General features: G+C 33.2%; 6 protein-coding genes across 9 annotated transcripts; 4 read left to right on the top strand and 2 right to left on the bottom strand.

Moving 5' to 3' along the window:
• The first annotated feature begins 19 nt into the window (after positions 1 to 19).
• LOC114872956 (luciferin 4-monooxygenase) lies at positions 20 to 2,497 on the top strand. 2 transcript variants are annotated; one of them, XM_029180733.2, is made up of 6 exons: positions 20 to 219; positions 326 to 459; positions 548 to 1,341; positions 1,412 to 1,584; positions 1,645 to 2,052; positions 2,109 to 2,497. In XM_029180733.2, exons 2-6 carry the CDS (start codon positions 343 to 345, stop codon positions 2,228 to 2,230), a joined length of 1,614 nt encoding a protein of 537 aa, XP_029036566.2. In that variant the 5' UTR covers positions 20 to 219; positions 326 to 342; the 3' UTR covers positions 2,231 to 2,497. The 2 variants fall into 2 exon arrangements, with proteins under 2 accessions (XP_029036566.2, XP_029036567.2); XM_029180734.2 differs by having other exon boundaries at positions 330 to 459.
• LOC114872961 (3'(2'),5'-bisphosphate nucleotidase 1) lies at positions 2,308 to 5,699 on the bottom strand. 2 transcript variants are annotated; one of them, XM_029180744.2, is made up of 5 exons: positions 5,634 to 5,699; positions 3,261 to 3,740; positions 2,972 to 3,191; positions 2,829 to 2,913; positions 2,308 to 2,760 (listed from the first exon to the last, which is right to left on the bottom strand). In XM_029180744.2, exons 2-5 carry the CDS (start codon positions 3,616 to 3,618, stop codon positions 2,500 to 2,502), a joined length of 924 nt encoding a protein of 307 aa, XP_029036577.1. In that variant the 5' UTR covers positions 3,619 to 3,740; positions 5,634 to 5,699; the 3' UTR covers positions 2,308 to 2,499. The 2 variants fall into 2 exon arrangements, with proteins under 2 accessions (XP_029036577.1, XP_029036575.1); XM_029180742.2 differs by lacking the exon at positions 5,634 to 5,699 and adding an exon at positions 4,034 to 4,356.
• LOC114872959 (dimethyladenosine transferase 2, mitochondrial) lies at positions 4,279 to 6,194 on the top strand. Of its 2 annotated transcripts, XM_029180739.1 has the most exons (5): positions 4,279 to 4,369; positions 4,465 to 5,265; positions 5,403 to 5,695; positions 5,777 to 6,003; positions 6,111 to 6,194. In XM_029180739.1, exons 2-4 carry the CDS (start codon positions 4,522 to 4,524, stop codon positions 5,979 to 5,981), a joined length of 1,242 nt encoding a protein of 413 aa, XP_029036572.1. In that variant the 5' UTR covers positions 4,279 to 4,369; positions 4,465 to 4,521; the 3' UTR covers positions 5,982 to 6,003; positions 6,111 to 6,194. The 2 variants fall into 2 exon arrangements, with proteins under 2 accessions (XP_029036572.1, XP_029036573.1); XM_029180740.1 differs by lacking the exon at positions 6,111 to 6,194 and having other exon boundaries at positions 5,777 to 6,023.
• Positions 6,122 to 7,347, top strand: LOC114872964. The gene is made up of 3 exons (XM_029180747.2): positions 6,122 to 6,295; positions 6,365 to 6,523; positions 6,598 to 7,347. Exons 2-3 carry the CDS (start codon positions 6,407 to 6,409, stop codon positions 7,051 to 7,053), a joined length of 573 nt encoding a protein of 190 aa, XP_029036580.1. The 5' UTR covers positions 6,122 to 6,295; positions 6,365 to 6,406; the 3' UTR covers positions 7,054 to 7,347.
• On the bottom strand, positions 7,074 to 8,632 carry LOC114872963 (transmembrane protein 179). The gene is made up of 2 exons (XM_029180746.2): positions 8,371 to 8,632; positions 7,074 to 8,279 (listed from the first exon to the last, which is right to left on the bottom strand). The coding sequence occupies exons 1-2, from the start codon at positions 8,478 to 8,480 to the stop codon at positions 7,724 to 7,726; spliced, it is 666 nt and encodes a 221-aa protein (XP_029036579.1). The 5' UTR covers positions 8,481 to 8,632; the 3' UTR covers positions 7,074 to 7,723.
• A 523-nt stretch (positions 8,633 to 9,155) lies between these two features.
• Positions 9,156 to 17,885, top strand: LOC114872954 (autophagy-related protein 2 homolog B). The gene is made up of 19 exons (XM_029180726.2): positions 9,156 to 9,868; positions 10,076 to 10,388; positions 10,464 to 10,777; positions 10,861 to 11,040; positions 11,133 to 11,357; positions 11,420 to 11,892; positions 11,972 to 12,274; positions 12,351 to 12,468; positions 12,540 to 12,640; positions 12,722 to 13,225; positions 13,294 to 13,572; positions 13,638 to 14,166; positions 14,226 to 14,413; positions 14,488 to 14,990; positions 15,054 to 15,537; positions 15,613 to 16,371; positions 16,438 to 16,712; positions 16,784 to 17,085; positions 17,170 to 17,885. Exons 1-19 carry the CDS (start codon positions 9,695 to 9,697, stop codon positions 17,407 to 17,409), a joined length of 6,264 nt encoding a protein of 2,087 aa, XP_029036559.2. The 5' UTR covers positions 9,156 to 9,694; the 3' UTR covers positions 17,410 to 17,885.
• Positions 17,886 to 17,894: the final 9 nt, after the last annotated feature.

A 17,894-nucleotide genomic window follows, 5' to 3' on the forward strand; every position in this document is an offset into this window, starting at 1 on the left:
AGAAAATAATTGTATTGCTTTATTATTCCCCCCCCTATTTTACCGCTTAGGAGTGTATAGTTAAGGGTAAATGCTCTCCATATAATAGCATTAAATACCTTAATTCCCTTAATCTTCCATTTAAAAAACGATTAAGAAATTTAACATCTGTAGTCGAATACAATTCTACGTTTAAATTTATTTTGCTTCCATCGATAGTCCTCGTGCTTCCGCAAACAGGTGAGTATATTTTAAATAATTTTTTAGTCTCATTTTTTGTATACATTAAGAGTAACAATCTTTTAATGATGTAATGACCATAATTTTCTTCAATTATATGTGTAAGATAGAAGCTTCTTCAACATGCAAGAGAAAAATATTTTACATGGACCACCTGAGCCTATTTTGGAATTCAAAAACTTATCTTTAGGACAATTAATCTTAAATCAATTGCGTATTCATAGAGCTTGGGTAGCACAAGTAAGTTTTAATTATTTTCAGTTTTATTACCCTCATTGTAACTCAGATTACAACATTTATTTTGTTAATTATTATTATATATTTTCAGATAAATGCTTATACAAGAAAAGAGCAAACATTTAAAGAAATCCTAGATGCCAGTCAGAAGTTAGCAATTGCTTTTGAAAAAGAGGGATTAAGAAAAAATGATCGTATAGCTATCTGTAGTGAAAATAATACAGAATTTTGCATACCAGTATGTGCTGCATTTTATTTGGGTGTTACTGTTTGTCCATTGAATCCACTTTATACAGAAAGAGAATTGAAACATGCATTGAATATATCTAAACCAAAATATATTTTTGTATCACTACTTGGAGCAAAGAATGTCTGTAAAGTTGCTTCTCAGTTATTTTGGTTGCCAAAACTAATAATGTTAACAGAATCCCCAGATAATAAGTTACCAAATATTAATGATTTCACATCAAACATAACTGTTGATAATAATTTCCATGCTTATTCAACTGATATTAACGATCATGTAGCAGTCATTGCATGTTCTAGTGGCACTACTGGATTGCCAAAAGGAGTCATGTTAACGGATAAAAATTTTTTAACTGTGATAAGACACTTTGCGATATCATCACCTGATATTGTAAATAACAATGTGACAACTTTAGCTTTATTACCATTTTTCCATGCATACTCTTTTTCTGTACTACTCGTGAGACTAACTTTTGGGAATAAAAGCGTCATTCTTCCACGTTTTGACGAAAAAATGTTTTTACGTACAATAGAAAAGTATAAAATAGGATATCTAACGGTTGTACCACCGCTTATGGTGTTTTTAGCAAAGCATCCTATTGTAGACAAATATGATTTGTCTAGTATTCAAGAGATGTGGTAAGTTCAATTTGAAATCACATCAAATTATTAATTATAACTTAACATCGATTAATGTTTATTACATTAGGTGTGGTGCAGCACCTTTGTCAGAAGAAATTGCTAAAACAGTTTCAAGAAGATTAAACATGAAGAACATAAAACAGGGATATGGATTAACAGAAACTACTTTGGCTGTAATAAAATCACCGAATAATAATACAAACTATGGAAGTATAGGAATCTTAGCTCCAGGAATTTCAGGTACTTCATTGAAAATTCCTATTTCATAAATCCTTTCTTATTACATTTTTTTATGTTTAGGTAAAGTGATATCAGTCAATGAAGGTAATTCTGGTCAAGCCTTAGGACCAAACAATGCCGGAGAATTATGTTTCAAAGGGAATTTAATAATGAAAGGATATTGCAATGATGAACTAGCTACAGCAGCAACAATTGATAAAGATGGATGGTTACATTCAGGAGATATAGGATATTATGATGAACAGGGTTATTTCTATATCATAGATCGTTTAAAGGAACTCATTAAATATAAAGGATTTCAAGTTCCACCAGCTGAACTAGAAACAGTATTATTATCATGTCCTGGAATTAAAGATGCAGCAGTTATTGGATTACCACATGAGGAAGCAGGGGAGCTACCAACTGCTTTTATTGTTAAACAGGAAGGATCTAATATAACAGCTGAAGATGTCAATAAATTTGTAAATGGTAAGTTTTGCAAATTGAATTCCTTCATTTCTTACTAATAAAAAAAAATGTTACAGAACGCGTATCAAACCATAAACGATTACGAGGCGGCATCAAGTTTATCGAGAATATTCCCAAAACCGCATCAGGAAAAATTTTGCGCCGTGAACTTCGCGACGCACTTAAGTCGAAGCTATAAGTATTGATAAGCTCGAAAAGAAAGATATGTTCTTACTTTACATTTGTTTTAAAAATGACAAGAAAAACACGAAACGATTAACAACTAAAATAATATTTATAAACTTTTGTCGAAACATTTTTTTAACAACTCAATTTTTACTTATACAGAATTTGAAATTTTTAGGAAATCCTTTCTAAGGACTTTCCACTCTAGTCATATTATCAGGATATTTCGATAATTTATGTAAATATAAATTAAATCGCTTTTTATGCGTAAGACTACGTACATTATTGTTTCAATTTTTGTTTCACTTCATCTGGTATCTTATTCAAATACCACTGGTGAATTTCGCCGGGAGCAGTAGCCAATACACCTTTTACGTTTGGGTATGGTGTCTCCGCATTGTACGAATATCGGTCTCCATAAAAATCAGTTAATGTACCACCAATAGCATGAAGAATTGCCTCAGGTGCACAGGTATCCCATCTTTTACAACCTTTACTGGCAAACACATAAGCATGGGCCTTCCCTTCCATTAAAAGTATTACCTATAAAAGAAAGTAACAATGCTGATGCAATTGAAATAAATAAATTGTATGCAATATGAATAGATTACCTTATATCCTGCACCACCAACGCGTACAACCTCATCTGGACATAAAGCATTTATAGCTGCTTGAACATTACTATCTGAATGTGAACTGAAAGGATAATAAATCATTATTATTTGACAAAAATCAATTCCATACTAAATCATACCGTGTAGTAGTAACTATTCTTTTTCCAGCTGGTGCTACAGCTGGTGTAAATCCACCGAATCCTACACCATTAATACCCCATAGAGTCCGTCCTAAAACATCATTTTCAGGATTTTTATAGTATGGTTGATGAATCACACCTCCCACTGCTCTTTTTCCAATTGCTACCCCTACCAGAACAGTAACATGTTCTACAAAACCTTGTGTATATTCTGATGTTCCTGCAATATTAACTTCCCTTAAAATGTATCCTCATAAATTAATTAAAGATAAATAAGATTTATGTATACCATCCAAAGGATCTACCCAAATGCACACATCTTTAGCATCAATATTTTCCAAATGAGCTGGTAACTGTAATTTTAATACTTCTGGATCTGCCTCTGTTACAATCCACTCAGATGGCACTTCGCAATTAGATGGTTCTTCTTCACCAATAATGGTGATGTTTGGAAACTGATGACTTAATGAAGCAATAATACACCTTTGAGCACAACGATCAGCTTCAGTTTGTAAATCATCTTTGCCTTTTTCTACTATATTTAGACATCCATGATTCATAACATCTCTTATAATTTTACCTGCTCTCACTGTAGCAGTTATAGAATGGGCCACTATTCTTGATAGTAGCAAAGCACTTTGTGCCATTTTTTAAATTTCTCTTTAATATTTACAGATATTGATACTGTCCTCTTACAACAACGAATACTCTTATCTCTCATTAACAATGCTTTAAATATGCTGCACGCATTATTGTTCTGAATCACAAACTACAAAAAGATTATAATAAAAAACTTAGAAAGTAGGTACTATTTTCCAAGGTTGTATCAAATAATACAAGGAAATATAAAATATAGCAATGAATTTTATTTTTCACAGTTCTTTGATTTATAACAACATATTTAATTTAGTAAATTATTGTTAAATTTATATTTTTATTACACAAAGAAATATGCAACAATAATCACTAATTAGTGTAACTGTTAAAAAAAAAATAATATTACTGAATTAGAAAGGGAAAACTAATTAGTAAAAAGATGAAATATGAAAAAAAAACACTTACAAAAGCGTGAAGAATCAGGATATAATGTTATAACAAAGTAAATTTGTATAATCAGCCACGTACAAAGTCTACACGATTCGTCTGTATAAACATTTTAGTTGCATGACGCGTACACTTTCTTAGAAAGATAATAAAAATACTTATTTGATTATTCGATATCTTCAAATTTTGATATGATATCTTGATGTATTTCTTTGATATATATTGACAGAGAGTTCCTTCCTCATATTAATTAGCCCTTATTGTGTACACGCAATATTGTAATTAATTAAAATGAGAGGAAGAAGTAATGATTTTACAGAAAAGTTCAGCGAAATTAAATTCATTAGGCTACAGGTACTATGTAAATTATATATATACATATGTATATGTATACTTTTATATACATTATATAAAGTGCATTAACCTTAAAAACTCATGTGTTTTTATAGGTTAATAGGATTGAAGACGGTGACTGCTAAAAAATAACAAATGAAAAGCAATCAACAATGATATACAAAAATTTGATGGGGTTACCAAAAATTTGTACACCACGAACATTGTTTAGTAATTGTGTTCTTCATGTGGTAAACAAATATATTTTGTCTTCAGTTCAATGGATGCATTATACAACAGATTCAACAAACACAAAGAATTTAGATACAAAAGAAAGCAATAATAATCAAAATCTACCAATACGTTCATTAACACAAAACTTTGATGCAGAAGTTGAAGATATCGCTTCAAAAGATTCTTCACCAAGTAGAAAAAATACAGATTTATATTTAACAAATCCTGAAGTAGCTAAAAAGTTTGTTACATTAATTAAAGATGATTTATTAAAAAACATGTACCATGTAGTTGAAGCAAATCCAGGTTTTGGTTACTTAACAGAAGAATTATTTAAAATTGGTGTACCATTTATACATTTATTTGAAAATAGCTCTGAATATTGGATTCATCTAAATAATTTATGTACAAAATTTCCCAATCAACTTAGTATTACAAAATTAAACCTATTTAATATATCAAAGATGTTGACTGGAGTTTCTGTACATAGTGATATTATATATAAATTAATAAACAATGTACAACAGAGAAAATGGGAAGAAGAAAGTTGCATGCAAGTAATTGGAACAACATCAAAAAGTGTTTTCATAAGGCATTTAATACTGAGTACAATATTTCAAACAGGTTTAACCATGTTTGGAAGACCAATCTTTTATCTTGCAATACCATCATCTACATGTGATGTTAGTATCTTTGTTTCAAAGCTTCTGAAAACTTATTAGTTCATAGTTTATTATTTGGATTAAAGGACTAAAATAATATTGCAGTTTATTCATGTTAATCATGTTAAAATCTTATTAAATATCAGTTTATTTTTCAGAAATTCACATGTATTGAAAGATCAACAACTCTTTATATTATGTTTAATATATTATTTAATTATGAAATTTATGGAACAGTGGATAGAAAAGCATTTATACCACAATATAAAAGTAAGGAGGCAAAAAGAAAGAGAGTAACAAAGGATGACAGTAGTGTACTTAATGTTATTAAAATAGAACCAAAGCCTGATCTTTTTACATTATTTAAAACAAAGAAAAATTTGATATACTTTTGGCATTTCGTTCGATATAGTTTTTATAAACCAAACACCAGAGTGATACCCACATTAGAGTAAGTGTTACTATGAAAATAAAATACTATGTATTTATTTTAAGATACTACAATGTTTTTGTTATTAAACAAAATTTCTAGAAATCTAGTTCCAGGTTGTGGTATAAAATTAATAGCGCTAAATTACAATATATTCACGGAATTTGGTGATTTAAACCCTAGGCAAATTTATGATCTATTTGTGGAATTTCAATCTTGGCCAGAATATGAACAATGTTCATTTCAGTTAAGTGCAGGTGATATTAGGAGAACTTATCAGTTATATTTGGAGGAAGAAGATGTTTAAACATTGCTGAATTAAATAAAAGGAATCTATTTTTCCATTTAATTGTTTTTATATTTGAATTACCTTTTTCTGTTTGCTATTTTTTGAAAAAAAAAAAAAAAAAATTAATTATACATTTAAAAACACTAGGAGGAGAATGTCAATTCATTTTAAATGCTTAGTAATGATTGGTTACTGATTTTAATATTCTTGTTTTATTCAACTATGGTTGTCCTTGAGAACTCAGGGTCATAACAGGTCATTGAATGACATATAGCATATTAAAGATACAGTGTTATCTGTCTTCACCAATAAATTAAGAAATATTTGATAATGTAAGTTAGTCTTGTTGATAAATTAAGATTTAAATAACCTATTTTAACAAAAATTCACTTGTGTTACAGTTTTATACAACCACAAAAATTGTATAACATCACACACATAAGATGAAGTGGGTAATATTTGGCATTATATTGATAATATGGAATTACGTAACATCTGGTCAAGATATTGTATTTCCTGATGATGAAGAGACATCTCATGTCAGTGGCAACAATGCAACGGTAATTATACTTGAATATTACAGCATAACAATAAAAGTTAGCATTGAAAGGAATATGTTTAATTTTTGCTATAGATAACAGAACGTATTCCAGTATTTGTACCAGATCGGTGTCCCAAAAATATGCTCCTTTATCCTGGAGAAGGAAATAATAGTGCATGGGTATGCGATTGTAGACCCAGATTTCTATATTTTCCATTAAGCGATAGTTGCCATGAAGCTTATAGACAGGGACCTTGCGCACCACGAAATTATGTAATACTTCCTCAAAATGAGGCAGTACCAAAATGTGTAAACAATCCTTGCTTGGAAGATGGATTAGTACCATACAATGATACTTGTTATCCATTAAGAACTATGGGTGGTCCTTGTGCTCCTGATGGAGTGTTAGGTGTAAATGAGACTACTTTTGAATTGAAATGTATACCAGTAGATGTTGCACCATTTATAATAATTCAAGTACCTAAACGGCCACAATGTCCTGTGGGAAGTCGTAGAAATGCTCTTGGAATGTGCAGGGAAATAATTTGATTTTTTGTATATAAGAAAAGTTTCTTGCAAAGAGCTATATGTTCATTTAGTTGTTTCAGTACAATCAACAAATATATTACGATTTGAATATATTATGAGAATATATAATATACATATTTACAAAATATATTTCTTAACTAATTAAGTAAGTTTGTTTATAACACGAAGTTCTTAATTTATGTACATGTGATAATTGTATACTTTTATCTTTGTTGGGTTTAACATTTCTTTATGTAAATTATTTAAATGAATCCACAAAAATATAATACAACAATAAAATACGTTATATTTTAATATATTCGACGTTATTTAAATTAAATAAAATAAACTTACTACTGTAAATTTTAATACTAGTTATGAAAACTGAGGATTATAATTTTCTACAGCCTTGATATGTATAAAGGTAAAAAAATTATCTAGTAAATTATATTTACAAAACAAAACTTTTCATTTTAATATATAATTTTTTACTTGAATGATTATAGTCATTAGAGTATTTAATAAATAGCAAAGTTATTTTAGGTCAAGATATGTTACTTTAATTATATCCATTATAAAGTGTGCGTTTGGAAAACTGATTTCATAAGATATAAATATTTCTTCAGAAGAGTTAGTTAGATAAAAAAATACTACTATCTTAACATTAAATTTTACATTTTCATTCATATTTCTATGTTGATTCTTGAATTTCATTGCTTCTGGCAGCCTCTATTAATCTTTGTCTTTCTCTATACATTGAAACTTTCATATTTTCTAATTGATGATATCTTAATAATTTTAATACTGCAAATACTGATAAACCAACCCAAATTGATAAACTAGTCCATGTTCCAAATTGGGCTGCTCCTAATTCAATGTGAAAACCAGATGTATCTATTCCATCAGCTTTATCAATGTCATTTCCAGCTGCTAATTCACACGATGGAAATCTTTTTGTCATACATTGGCACCAGGTCATAAACCCAAGCGTAATAATGATTGCAGCAACCAATGTGATTATTGTAAGAATTATTGAACTGACAACATCTATGAATGCAGACAGAAAGGAACTATCCTCTCCACGGTACATAAATATAGAAAGTCGATAGATTTGTATCGCGGATGTTATTAGCAACACCAAACCAACAAATATTGTATAGTTACAATAAGCTTGTCGGGCCCAGTTTACTATAAACTGACCATCTGTCTCTTGCCAAGTTCCTGTCGAGAATAATAGACAATGTCCTCTGCGAACAGACAGTAACAACACATCATGCAATTTGTTGCATAAATATCCTAACATTGCTTATAACGTTTTATTTAACATATTACAACTACCTAAATTCATCCTGATGTAAACTCATAGGTATAATAATACAAAGTGACAAAATAAGAGCAACTACATATCCAGATATTTGACTGAGAAGTAAGATATTTGTTAACGCCATCTTACAAGTGACAGAAGGAAATTTATAATCCACAATACGATTGCAGAATTAAAAAATTCAATTCTGAACCAATTTATAGCGAACTGTTAAATAATCTTTCTGACAGATCGCCCAATCACCACATATCTGAACTCATCAGTAAACTATACGCAAAAACCAGCATGAATATAGATACAACCAGGGTGGAAAACCTTTCAAATTACATTCTTCCTCGGATCGATCAATTTTTGAAATATCTTATTCAAACAAGCTTTTTTTAATCAAGAAAAATTTTGTTTGAAGCGTGATATTGATAAGAAAATACCAGAACAAATCTAATAACTACAATTGCACAAAAAAGACAAGTGCGCGATCGTTGTTTTCTTATACGGCGCATTTAAAAAAAATGTAATGTAAACAGTGAAATTTGCAATATCCTTTCTTTTTTTTTTTACTTTTCATTAAAATACACCGATTCAAACTGCAATATTTTACTGTTCGATGAATATTAAACCCATCAACGCTTCTCTCTTTTTACATGTATACATGTATGCAAATTATATGATAATATTAAAATAAAAATGAAGTTACAGACATTTTATACGTTGCATAATTAATCAAGATGAAATCATTTTTTCATTTTAAAAGCTGCTGACGAAAAGACAATAACATTTCGGATTTGTCAGTATATAATTTTATACGTTATTCTACTTGTTCGAAAAAATATACGCGAATCGTATGCATGAATAAAGGAGAAAATAAAATTAGCTTAATTTGGTCAGATTTCTAATCAAACACGATAGAAATGGAGAACGAAATATATACATTGATAGAGAAAAAGTGAAAGGGGATTAAAAAAACAAAGATTCGTGCGTCTTTCTTCAAAGTCAGCTGATTTCAGTCAATGAGGGACCAGTGTTTCGTTTCAGTGTTTGTCTACTGGTCTGCTGGTCAGATTTTTGTATAAGTGTGCAATGCGTGTATGCATGTGTATGTAGTGCACGCAGAGGAAAACATTACGCAGCTAGAACCCCGTTACATTCGAATCATCGTACATATTATGTTAAGGATCATTGTACCAGAGTGGACACGTGTTAGAAAGATGAAATTCACGTGGATAAATTGTTTTGCTTCTAATTTCCTCGTATAACAGGCCTAATAAAACACGTATGAGGAGAGATCCATTGAAAAATCCCATGTCTTTCTTAGACTAGATTGTCAAACGTGGGAATAAAATGTCTTGGCTGGGATGCATTCCCTGGTCACAAGGGATAAAAAAACGGGCCTGCAGATATCTCTTACAGAGATATCTTGGCCAATTTTTGGAGGAAAAGCTGACATTGGACCAGCTTACTGTAGATCTTTACAATGGAACTGGTCGTGTAACCAATGTCAGCCTTGATGTACAGGTACTGTCATTTTCTTTGTTTCATAGCTCTTTGTTAGCTCTCAAGAAAAAGCAATAAAGATACACCAATCGCTTATAAGAATAGATACTTCATGTTTGATCTTTCTTGTATCGAATATGTTATTTGTAGCAATTGAAAAGGAAAGAAACTATAGTTTATTAAAATTTAATAAACTACATGCTAAATTAAATGTAAATTTTGTAACAGGCATTGAATGAGATGGGAGAGCAACAACATCTTCCATTAGAATTTGTTGACGGTTTTGTAGCAGAAATGTCTGTTAGCATACCATGGTCAGCTTTACTTAGCGAAGCTAGTTACGTGGAAGTAACTGGTCTAAGGTTAACAGTTCAGCCTAGACAAAGAACAGAAACAGGAACTTCGATGTTTGAATCTATGTGGAGTTCCATGACATCTAGTATGCAACTTGCACAAGAATGCTTACAAGAAGATGCAAATAATGCTGGAAATTCACAGCCTTTGGAAGGAGTAGAATTATTTGCACAAACAATAGATTCGAGTAAGAGTTTCTAGGCAATGTATCGGAGTTGATGATAAAATTGTTGGAATATGAAATCATGTTTTTTCTTTTCAGTTTTATGTAGAGTGAAAGTCAGATTTATAGATACTGTAATACGTTTGGAACATGTGCCACTTGATTCTTCAACAGGAGTTGCAATAGAAATGTGTATAAAAAATCTTGAATATTCAGATGAAGCGGGCTTGGATCCGAGCAATACTTCGTTAGATCCTAGTCAATCGACAAAAGGATATATTATATCAGCGTTCGCAACAAAACGATTTTATTTAGAGGGAGTGACTTTTCACACAGACGAATTTCCATCGCGTGCAAGAACTTTCTCTAGGAGTATCATTACAACAAGCAGAGGTTCAACACCAGATTCCAAAGTAATTTTTTATTTATTAGAATTACTATATAAAAAATATGACAAGAAAGAGAAGGAAAATTTTGTGAAATATTTTTTCTACAGAATTCAGACGGTCAATTTTCTTCTGCTCAAATATCTCCCAATCAAAATATGCAAACTCCTCCAGATGGGAATTTTATTAACAACTTAAGCGAATCAAAACCTATAATATTTGCCAAGTTAGCAGGCAGACAGGAAATAAGGTTGAAATTGAAACAAGGAGAGGGCGTTTCAGGGCCAAAGGTAAAAGCTAATTGAATAAAAAGAAATGAAAACATAATGCCACTGCATTATAATGTGTTTGGCACAAAGTAAAGGAGAACTAATTACTTCAGGTAGAATTAGAAGTAACACTGGGATCTTTTACTTCGTTTCTAAGCCCGCGGCAGGTACACGTTTTATTGGAACTTGGGCACGGACTTGCATCCCCAGATTTGGAAGATGTTAGTAACGTTGCACCAAGAACTTGCACCGAAAAACCTATGGCTGGTAGCGATTTCAATCGTGTAGAACGAGAACTTATCCATCAAATACATCCGAATCAAGGATTACGTATTATGGTAATAGAAGATACAGAAAATAAATAAAATATTCTAAATTAAACAATTTAAATCATTTGTAGGATCTAAGGCATACACAAGGTTGGTCAACAGCATCTTTGGATGAATCTGATAATGAAGATGAATTTTTACCGATGCGATTACCGGGATCTACATCGATGAGTGATTCAATCACAAGCAATAATGTTAGCATGGATGGAAGTATATCAGCTAGTAGCATTAGTTTAAAAAGTTCATCAACAAATTTACCGAAACAACAAAAACACAGACACAGTGTGGATAACAGTATGTCTGCAGAAACATCTCATTTTCACGTGAGAGTATCATCCATAGCAGTTGTTCTATTGCATGAAGATATATTGACTACATGCGTGGAAGGGGGTGGCTTAACGTGTTCTAGTATACAGCAAATGAAGAATTCGGCTGAAGAATTTTTCAAACAGCTAGGAATGTTTGCAGCTGGAGGATACGGAAATAAAGATTTTGATAAAGCATCTAAAGTACTATTGGATGCTTGTCATTTAAGTCACATTAGGTGTGTAGATTGGCATGCAAGTAATAATAAATGTGAAAAAAGTCAAAAGTGTTAATCAATCCTCCGACATTAATTATAGGCTACTTGCTGCGCCGCTTGTCATCGAAGGCAGAGAAAAAACTACTACGTTATTGTCTTCGGTATCTGGAACGTTAACTTTAGCTAGTCTAGAAATTGTAGAATGTTTAATCGATTCAAATAGTACTTGTACAAACGGAACTCCGCCAACCGAATACGTAGAATTACTTACATTTGCTAAAGAAGGTTCAACGAATTTTGGTTTTACTAACAAAACAGACTTTAAAATGAAATTTAAACACGTGGTGTCTATTGAAAATACGCATTACGTAGCGAAATGTGCGCATCCACGCACAAACATTGAGTAAGTGCGTCTGTATGTATCTTTTAATGCTTATTAAAGAATCATCGTAAATACTTATACATTTTTTTTTTTTTAGCATTGATATGGAACCGTGTAAAAGTGAGGTGGATATAACCATTGTAGATAGAATATGTGCTCTACTTAATCCACAGCCTATCTGCGTTTGTAATCCAATATCTAACGATAGAAATCTTGTAAGTTGCCAATCATCGTTATTAACTACTATTAATGAATCTTCGCTTCTATTTGATTTTGTAACTTTTAGAATCAGCAAACATTGTTTTATCAAGCTGTGGAAAGCCCCACTGTGTCAGATTCCGCAGTTGTTATAAATGTAACTTCATCTCAATGTACAATAAAATTAAGGTAACGTATACGTAAAGGATATTAAAAGAAGAACGAGACTCGAGACTTTGTGGTGTTTAATGGATAATGATTTAAAAATAGGTTTCCAATACCAGATTTAAGACCGTTGCACGATATGAATCGAGCCCCATGGTGGAAAAGATCAGTAAGACCAGACTATATGATTTTGAAACTGACTGATGCACAAATTCGCTCTACTATGAGGAAACTTTCTCCCTCCGTGAGAAACTTTACCAAGCACGAAATTCAATTCCGAAAATTATTATTCTCCTATGCAGAAACTGAGACAGACACACCGATAAACATAGGGAAAGTTACTACCGACGAGAAGAATAATGCATCGTGCGAGCAAGTGAACGAAGGATTCGGTTGGGCTAGAGTAGTTATTACAATTTATTCGCAACGTATGAGTGGTCAGTTGGAGGATAGTTCGGAAGGAGAACCTGACTCAAGCTTGGATGAAACTTTGGAAAATGCGCCTAAACATCAACCATCGCCGTTCAGTTCGAAACGTATTATTCACGAGTCCGATACACCTCATTCCAGACCCTATGCACCGGGCGACAAGGATGATTTAGAGCAAAGGTTTGTTCGATAGAATCGTTCAATTTGTTAATAAAATGGGGTAACATTTAATGCTGGTATTTTAATAGAGAGGGCGAAGAACTAATCATACCAGGTAGTCGAGAAGAAATGATGGAGTTTATGGACGATGGCTTCCATAGTTCTAGGATTCAATTGGAAATCAACTTTCCATGTGTTTCCGTCCAAATACCATCTAAACGTCTCTATGAACTGCTGTACAACAGATTTAATACCGATCTTTTTTTATGGGAACCTTCGGCACCAAGGCCAAAGTACAGTACGCACATGGAAAGTCATATAGGTCTCGATTTAGCGTCTACTTTGTTACAAGAATCTGTATATCCTAGGTAAGCGGTATGCTTGCAATTGTTTCGTGCTCGACAAGAAAATATGTCGATTTATGTATTTTTAGATTTAGCACGTGTAAGAGTGGAATACAGTATGATTCCGATTCGGACTCGGACGAAGAGGGTATATTTCATTCGGCTGCTGACAAGAGTTACAGACAACATCAGAATAAGATATCGAGAAATGGTCAGAGTAAATTAGCGCTATTTTTGAATATAGATCAAGGTCTTTTATGCATGTATACTCCTGTTCGTGATTCAATGCGCAATGTTATTCCTGGACAACAAGGAGAACTGATCATCCGACTGGAGGATGCAACAATATTTTCGGTATCTTCGTACAGAGGAAATTCAAATTTGGGTTACGTTTGTGCTATGATTAAATACGTGTCTTTGGATCATTGTGGATTAATGACGACTCCGTCGCAACCACCTTCATTGAGACCTATTAATAGCGTTACTCCGCAACATTGTAAACACGCTATATATAAAAGTGAACCATCTGCAACTGTAGCGGGATTAAATAACAATTTCAATGACATGGTGAAGCTTGCTATAAGAATACAGGCTTCCCATCAAACTCATCGTATCAAGGTATATATACTAGGCTAATTTTTATAATCGATGCAATAATTATGTACTGTTTTAAACAGACTTTCAGAGTAGCAGTAGGCATATCGAATGCTACATTAAGACACAGAATGTGCATCACCGGTACATCATGGTTCACGCAGTTAACAGATTGTTTGGACGTAGCCGATCATCCAGTTGCCGGTTATTCTCCACCAGGAATTTTAACGGAATTACATCTACACCTTTGGGATTGCGCAGTTGATTATAGGTTTTTATTTCATTAAATTCGAATAACATTTGCAAATGACTAGTAAAACAATCAGGATATTCATTTAATTTTAGGCCGCTTCATCTACCACTAAGGTCAGTGGTTACCCTCGGAAACTTTAGCGTATCTAGCAACATTGCCGCACAAACGAACACTTCGACGTTACGTTTTATAGCGGAAGATATTGCCTTATTCATATCTAATAAAATAGGAAAACACGTTAATCTAAAACAGGATTACGTTTGCGTAATGGATGTAGGACTGTTTGAATTGTCGTTAAGGCTGAACGATAAAATGTGCGGTGGAGCACCTAGAGTCGATTTAAGGGCAAGCAATAACGTTCTCCATGTTCGAACGTGTTCAGATTCTGGTCGAGCTCTTATTCAATTGCTAACTTATTTCGCGAACGATGGAGACCTGATACCTAACACAGAAAACGCCGAAAGCATGTGCACCGTACCGAGTTCCGGGGACGAGGAAAGTCTCCTCGGTGATGAGAGTATCAATACTCTAAGCAAAAGTCAAGTTGAACGTGTAAATACTTTGATGGAGGAAGCGATGGAAGAGACTGTGAAAGGTAGTTTTAAATAATATAATAAAATGAAGATCGAGTAGCTAACTGGTAATAATTTTGTTGAAGGAACGTCTTCGAACGTAGATGGCAATACATTGACAACTGAGAATCAGGTGGAAGTATTTTTCTTTCCCGACGAGTCTCATCCTGCTACGCAAACAGTACCTGAAATGTGTAAAAGTCCTGAACAATGTGCCAAGCCGGAATGTAATATAGAGGTTGAGGATCCTAACGAGGATTTTTGTATATTAGGAGAAGAGGCGGGTACAGGAATCATGCCTAGACACGGGGTACCAGAAGTTCGTTGGCTTTGTCAAGAATCTTTAAGGATAATCGATAATCATTTCGCGGTTCCACTCGGTAAAACTGATTTACTTAAAGCACCACGACATTTCCCAGCTCCAATTTTAAGGTACACCCTGTGCGAAATGACACTGATTTGGCACATGTACGGAGGGAAAGATTTCGAGAAACCGTCGCAATCCGCAATGAAAAAGCAAGTTGTTATCAACGATAATGCGTACCGTTCAAACGCAACGGCTCAAGAAAAGTGTGTATATCAAATTGTATAAGGTAATTGAACGTCTCGTTGTATGACACAATTCTCCTCTTTTGTTTTTTATAGAAATAGATTATGGTGCGATGGAGTTACTTTCAATAAATCCAATCCGAACGAGGTACATTTTGAAAGTGTACCAAATTCACCGCGAGGAAGATGTAAAGAAAGTACCGAATGGCAAGCGTTGGGAGGCCCTGGTCGCCGACACGACGTTCTCATGGAACTTCAACTAAATAAAGTACGCTTTCAACACGAAGTCTATCCAGAGAACACTACCGAGGCAGCAAGACAAATCTTACTAGTAAGCGAGATAGAAATTAGAGACAGATTGGCGTCCTCGCACATCAACAAATTCTTATATCAGTACAGTAGCGAAGCGAGACCTAAACAATCTCATGCGAATATGTTTGCCATGAAAGCAGTTCACGTGAGACCGGATCCAAAATTAAGTTCTCAGGAATGTTGTTTAAAGCTCAGCCTACTGCCTTTACGTCTAAATATTGATCAAGACAGCCTATTGTTCTTGATAGAGTTTTTCAACGAATTGGGTGGTGGTTCAAAGCAAACTCAAGAGAATTCTAGTACACCCAACAACCCTCAATCATCCCCTGTATCCAAGCAAGGGACACCAACGCATCATCCACCTGTTATGAGCGTGAATGATTCTGCGCCTAATGCATCAACGCCAACGAATACTTCCCAAAGCGATAATATAGATCCAAATTTATTAATACTTCTAGAAGATGAATTAATGGTTAAAGAAAATAAAGTGAAAACGAAACCGACCCATGAGACCCACGAGGACTGTCAACCAATATATTTTAGGTAAGTGTAAAGCTATTTTTTGTAATCGTCTAATATACTAAATTCATGTTTTCTTTGTTTAATCAGGAGCGTGATATTTTCTCCAGAAGTCCTTGTTAGATTAGATTATCATGGAAAGCGTGTAGATCTCACTCATGGACCATTAGCAGGCCTTCTAATGGGTCTGGCACAATTGAATTGTTCTGAGCTAAGACTGAAAAGGTTAACACATCGACACGGACTTCTGGGATTCGATAAACTTATATCGTTTTTACTTTCTGAATGGTTGCAAGACATCAAGAAGAATCAACTTCCAAGTTTACTTGGCGGTGTTGGTCCTATGCATTCATTGGTACAATTGTGTAAGTATACACATTGTTCTAGTTATATCGATATAGAAGATTCAAGTACAATCATTTATTTCTCATTACAGTTCAAGGTATACGAGATTTGTTTTGGTTACCCATCGAGCAATATCAAAAAGATGGTAGAATCATTAGGGGATTGCAACGAGGCGCGAATAGCTTTACTACGTCTACTGCAATGGCAGCATTGGAATTAACTTCTAGATTGATTCACGCTATACAAAGTACTGCTGAAACGGCTTATGACATGGTCAGTCCTGGTCCCAGTGTAAGACGTAAAAGTAAAGGACAGAAAGGTCGTCGAAAAAGATACAGTCAGCCATTGGATATTCGAGAAGGAATGGCTAACGCTTATATGCTAGTAAAAGAGGTGAAATATTTTATGTGTATACATATAAATGTATAACAGTATAGAAAAAGTATAAACATCTAATCGATATTAATGATTGGCTAGGGTTTGGGTGAAACCGCGAATCAATTAGTTCGTGTAGCCAGCGAAGAACACGAACAAAAAGGAGTCTCTGGTGCTGTAGGTGGTGTGTTAAGACAAATACCGCCAACAGTCGTAAAGCCGATTATTTTGGCTACGGAAGCGACTAGTAACGTTTTAGGTGGAATGCAATCGCAGTTAGTTCCCGATGCCAGACGGGAAGCAGCTCAAAAGTGGCGACAAGATTCTAACGATGCAAATTAAAATTGCTTTTCAATCGATCGTCGATTTTTCTATCGACCCTCGTGTGTAACATATAAAAACCATGACGCGAAATTTGAGAGAAGAAAGACGGATGGAATTTTTCATTTAATATAAGAAAGAAATCCACGTGTAAGAAAGAAGGTCAATTGACTCGAAGACGCGTAAAGAAATTACGATAAAATTTTAAACCTAATCGCATAAATTTGATGAAAAAAAAAAAAAAAGAAAAGGAAACGCAATCATTTCTAAACGATATAATATATTCATGTAACTATATCTTTCAGTTCCATTGGTTTTGTTACATATTACAAAGAAATCGATCCGATTTGTTATATTTATAGTTTATAAATAAAATATATATACCGTAGTGAAACGTCGTTACTACAGCTTGTATGTATTTTTGTTCTAATAATGCGTATGTTTTATACCAATGATATGTATGTGACGAGTTTTTATTAATAAAATTGTAACGCTTATCATTGCAT

Source organism: Osmia bicornis, chromosome 15, assembly GCF_907164935.1.
Source record: "Osmia bicornis bicornis chromosome 15, iOsmBic2.1, whole genome shotgun sequence".
Taxonomy (NCBI): Eukaryota; Metazoa; Arthropoda; class Insecta; order Hymenoptera; family Megachilidae; genus Osmia; species Osmia bicornis.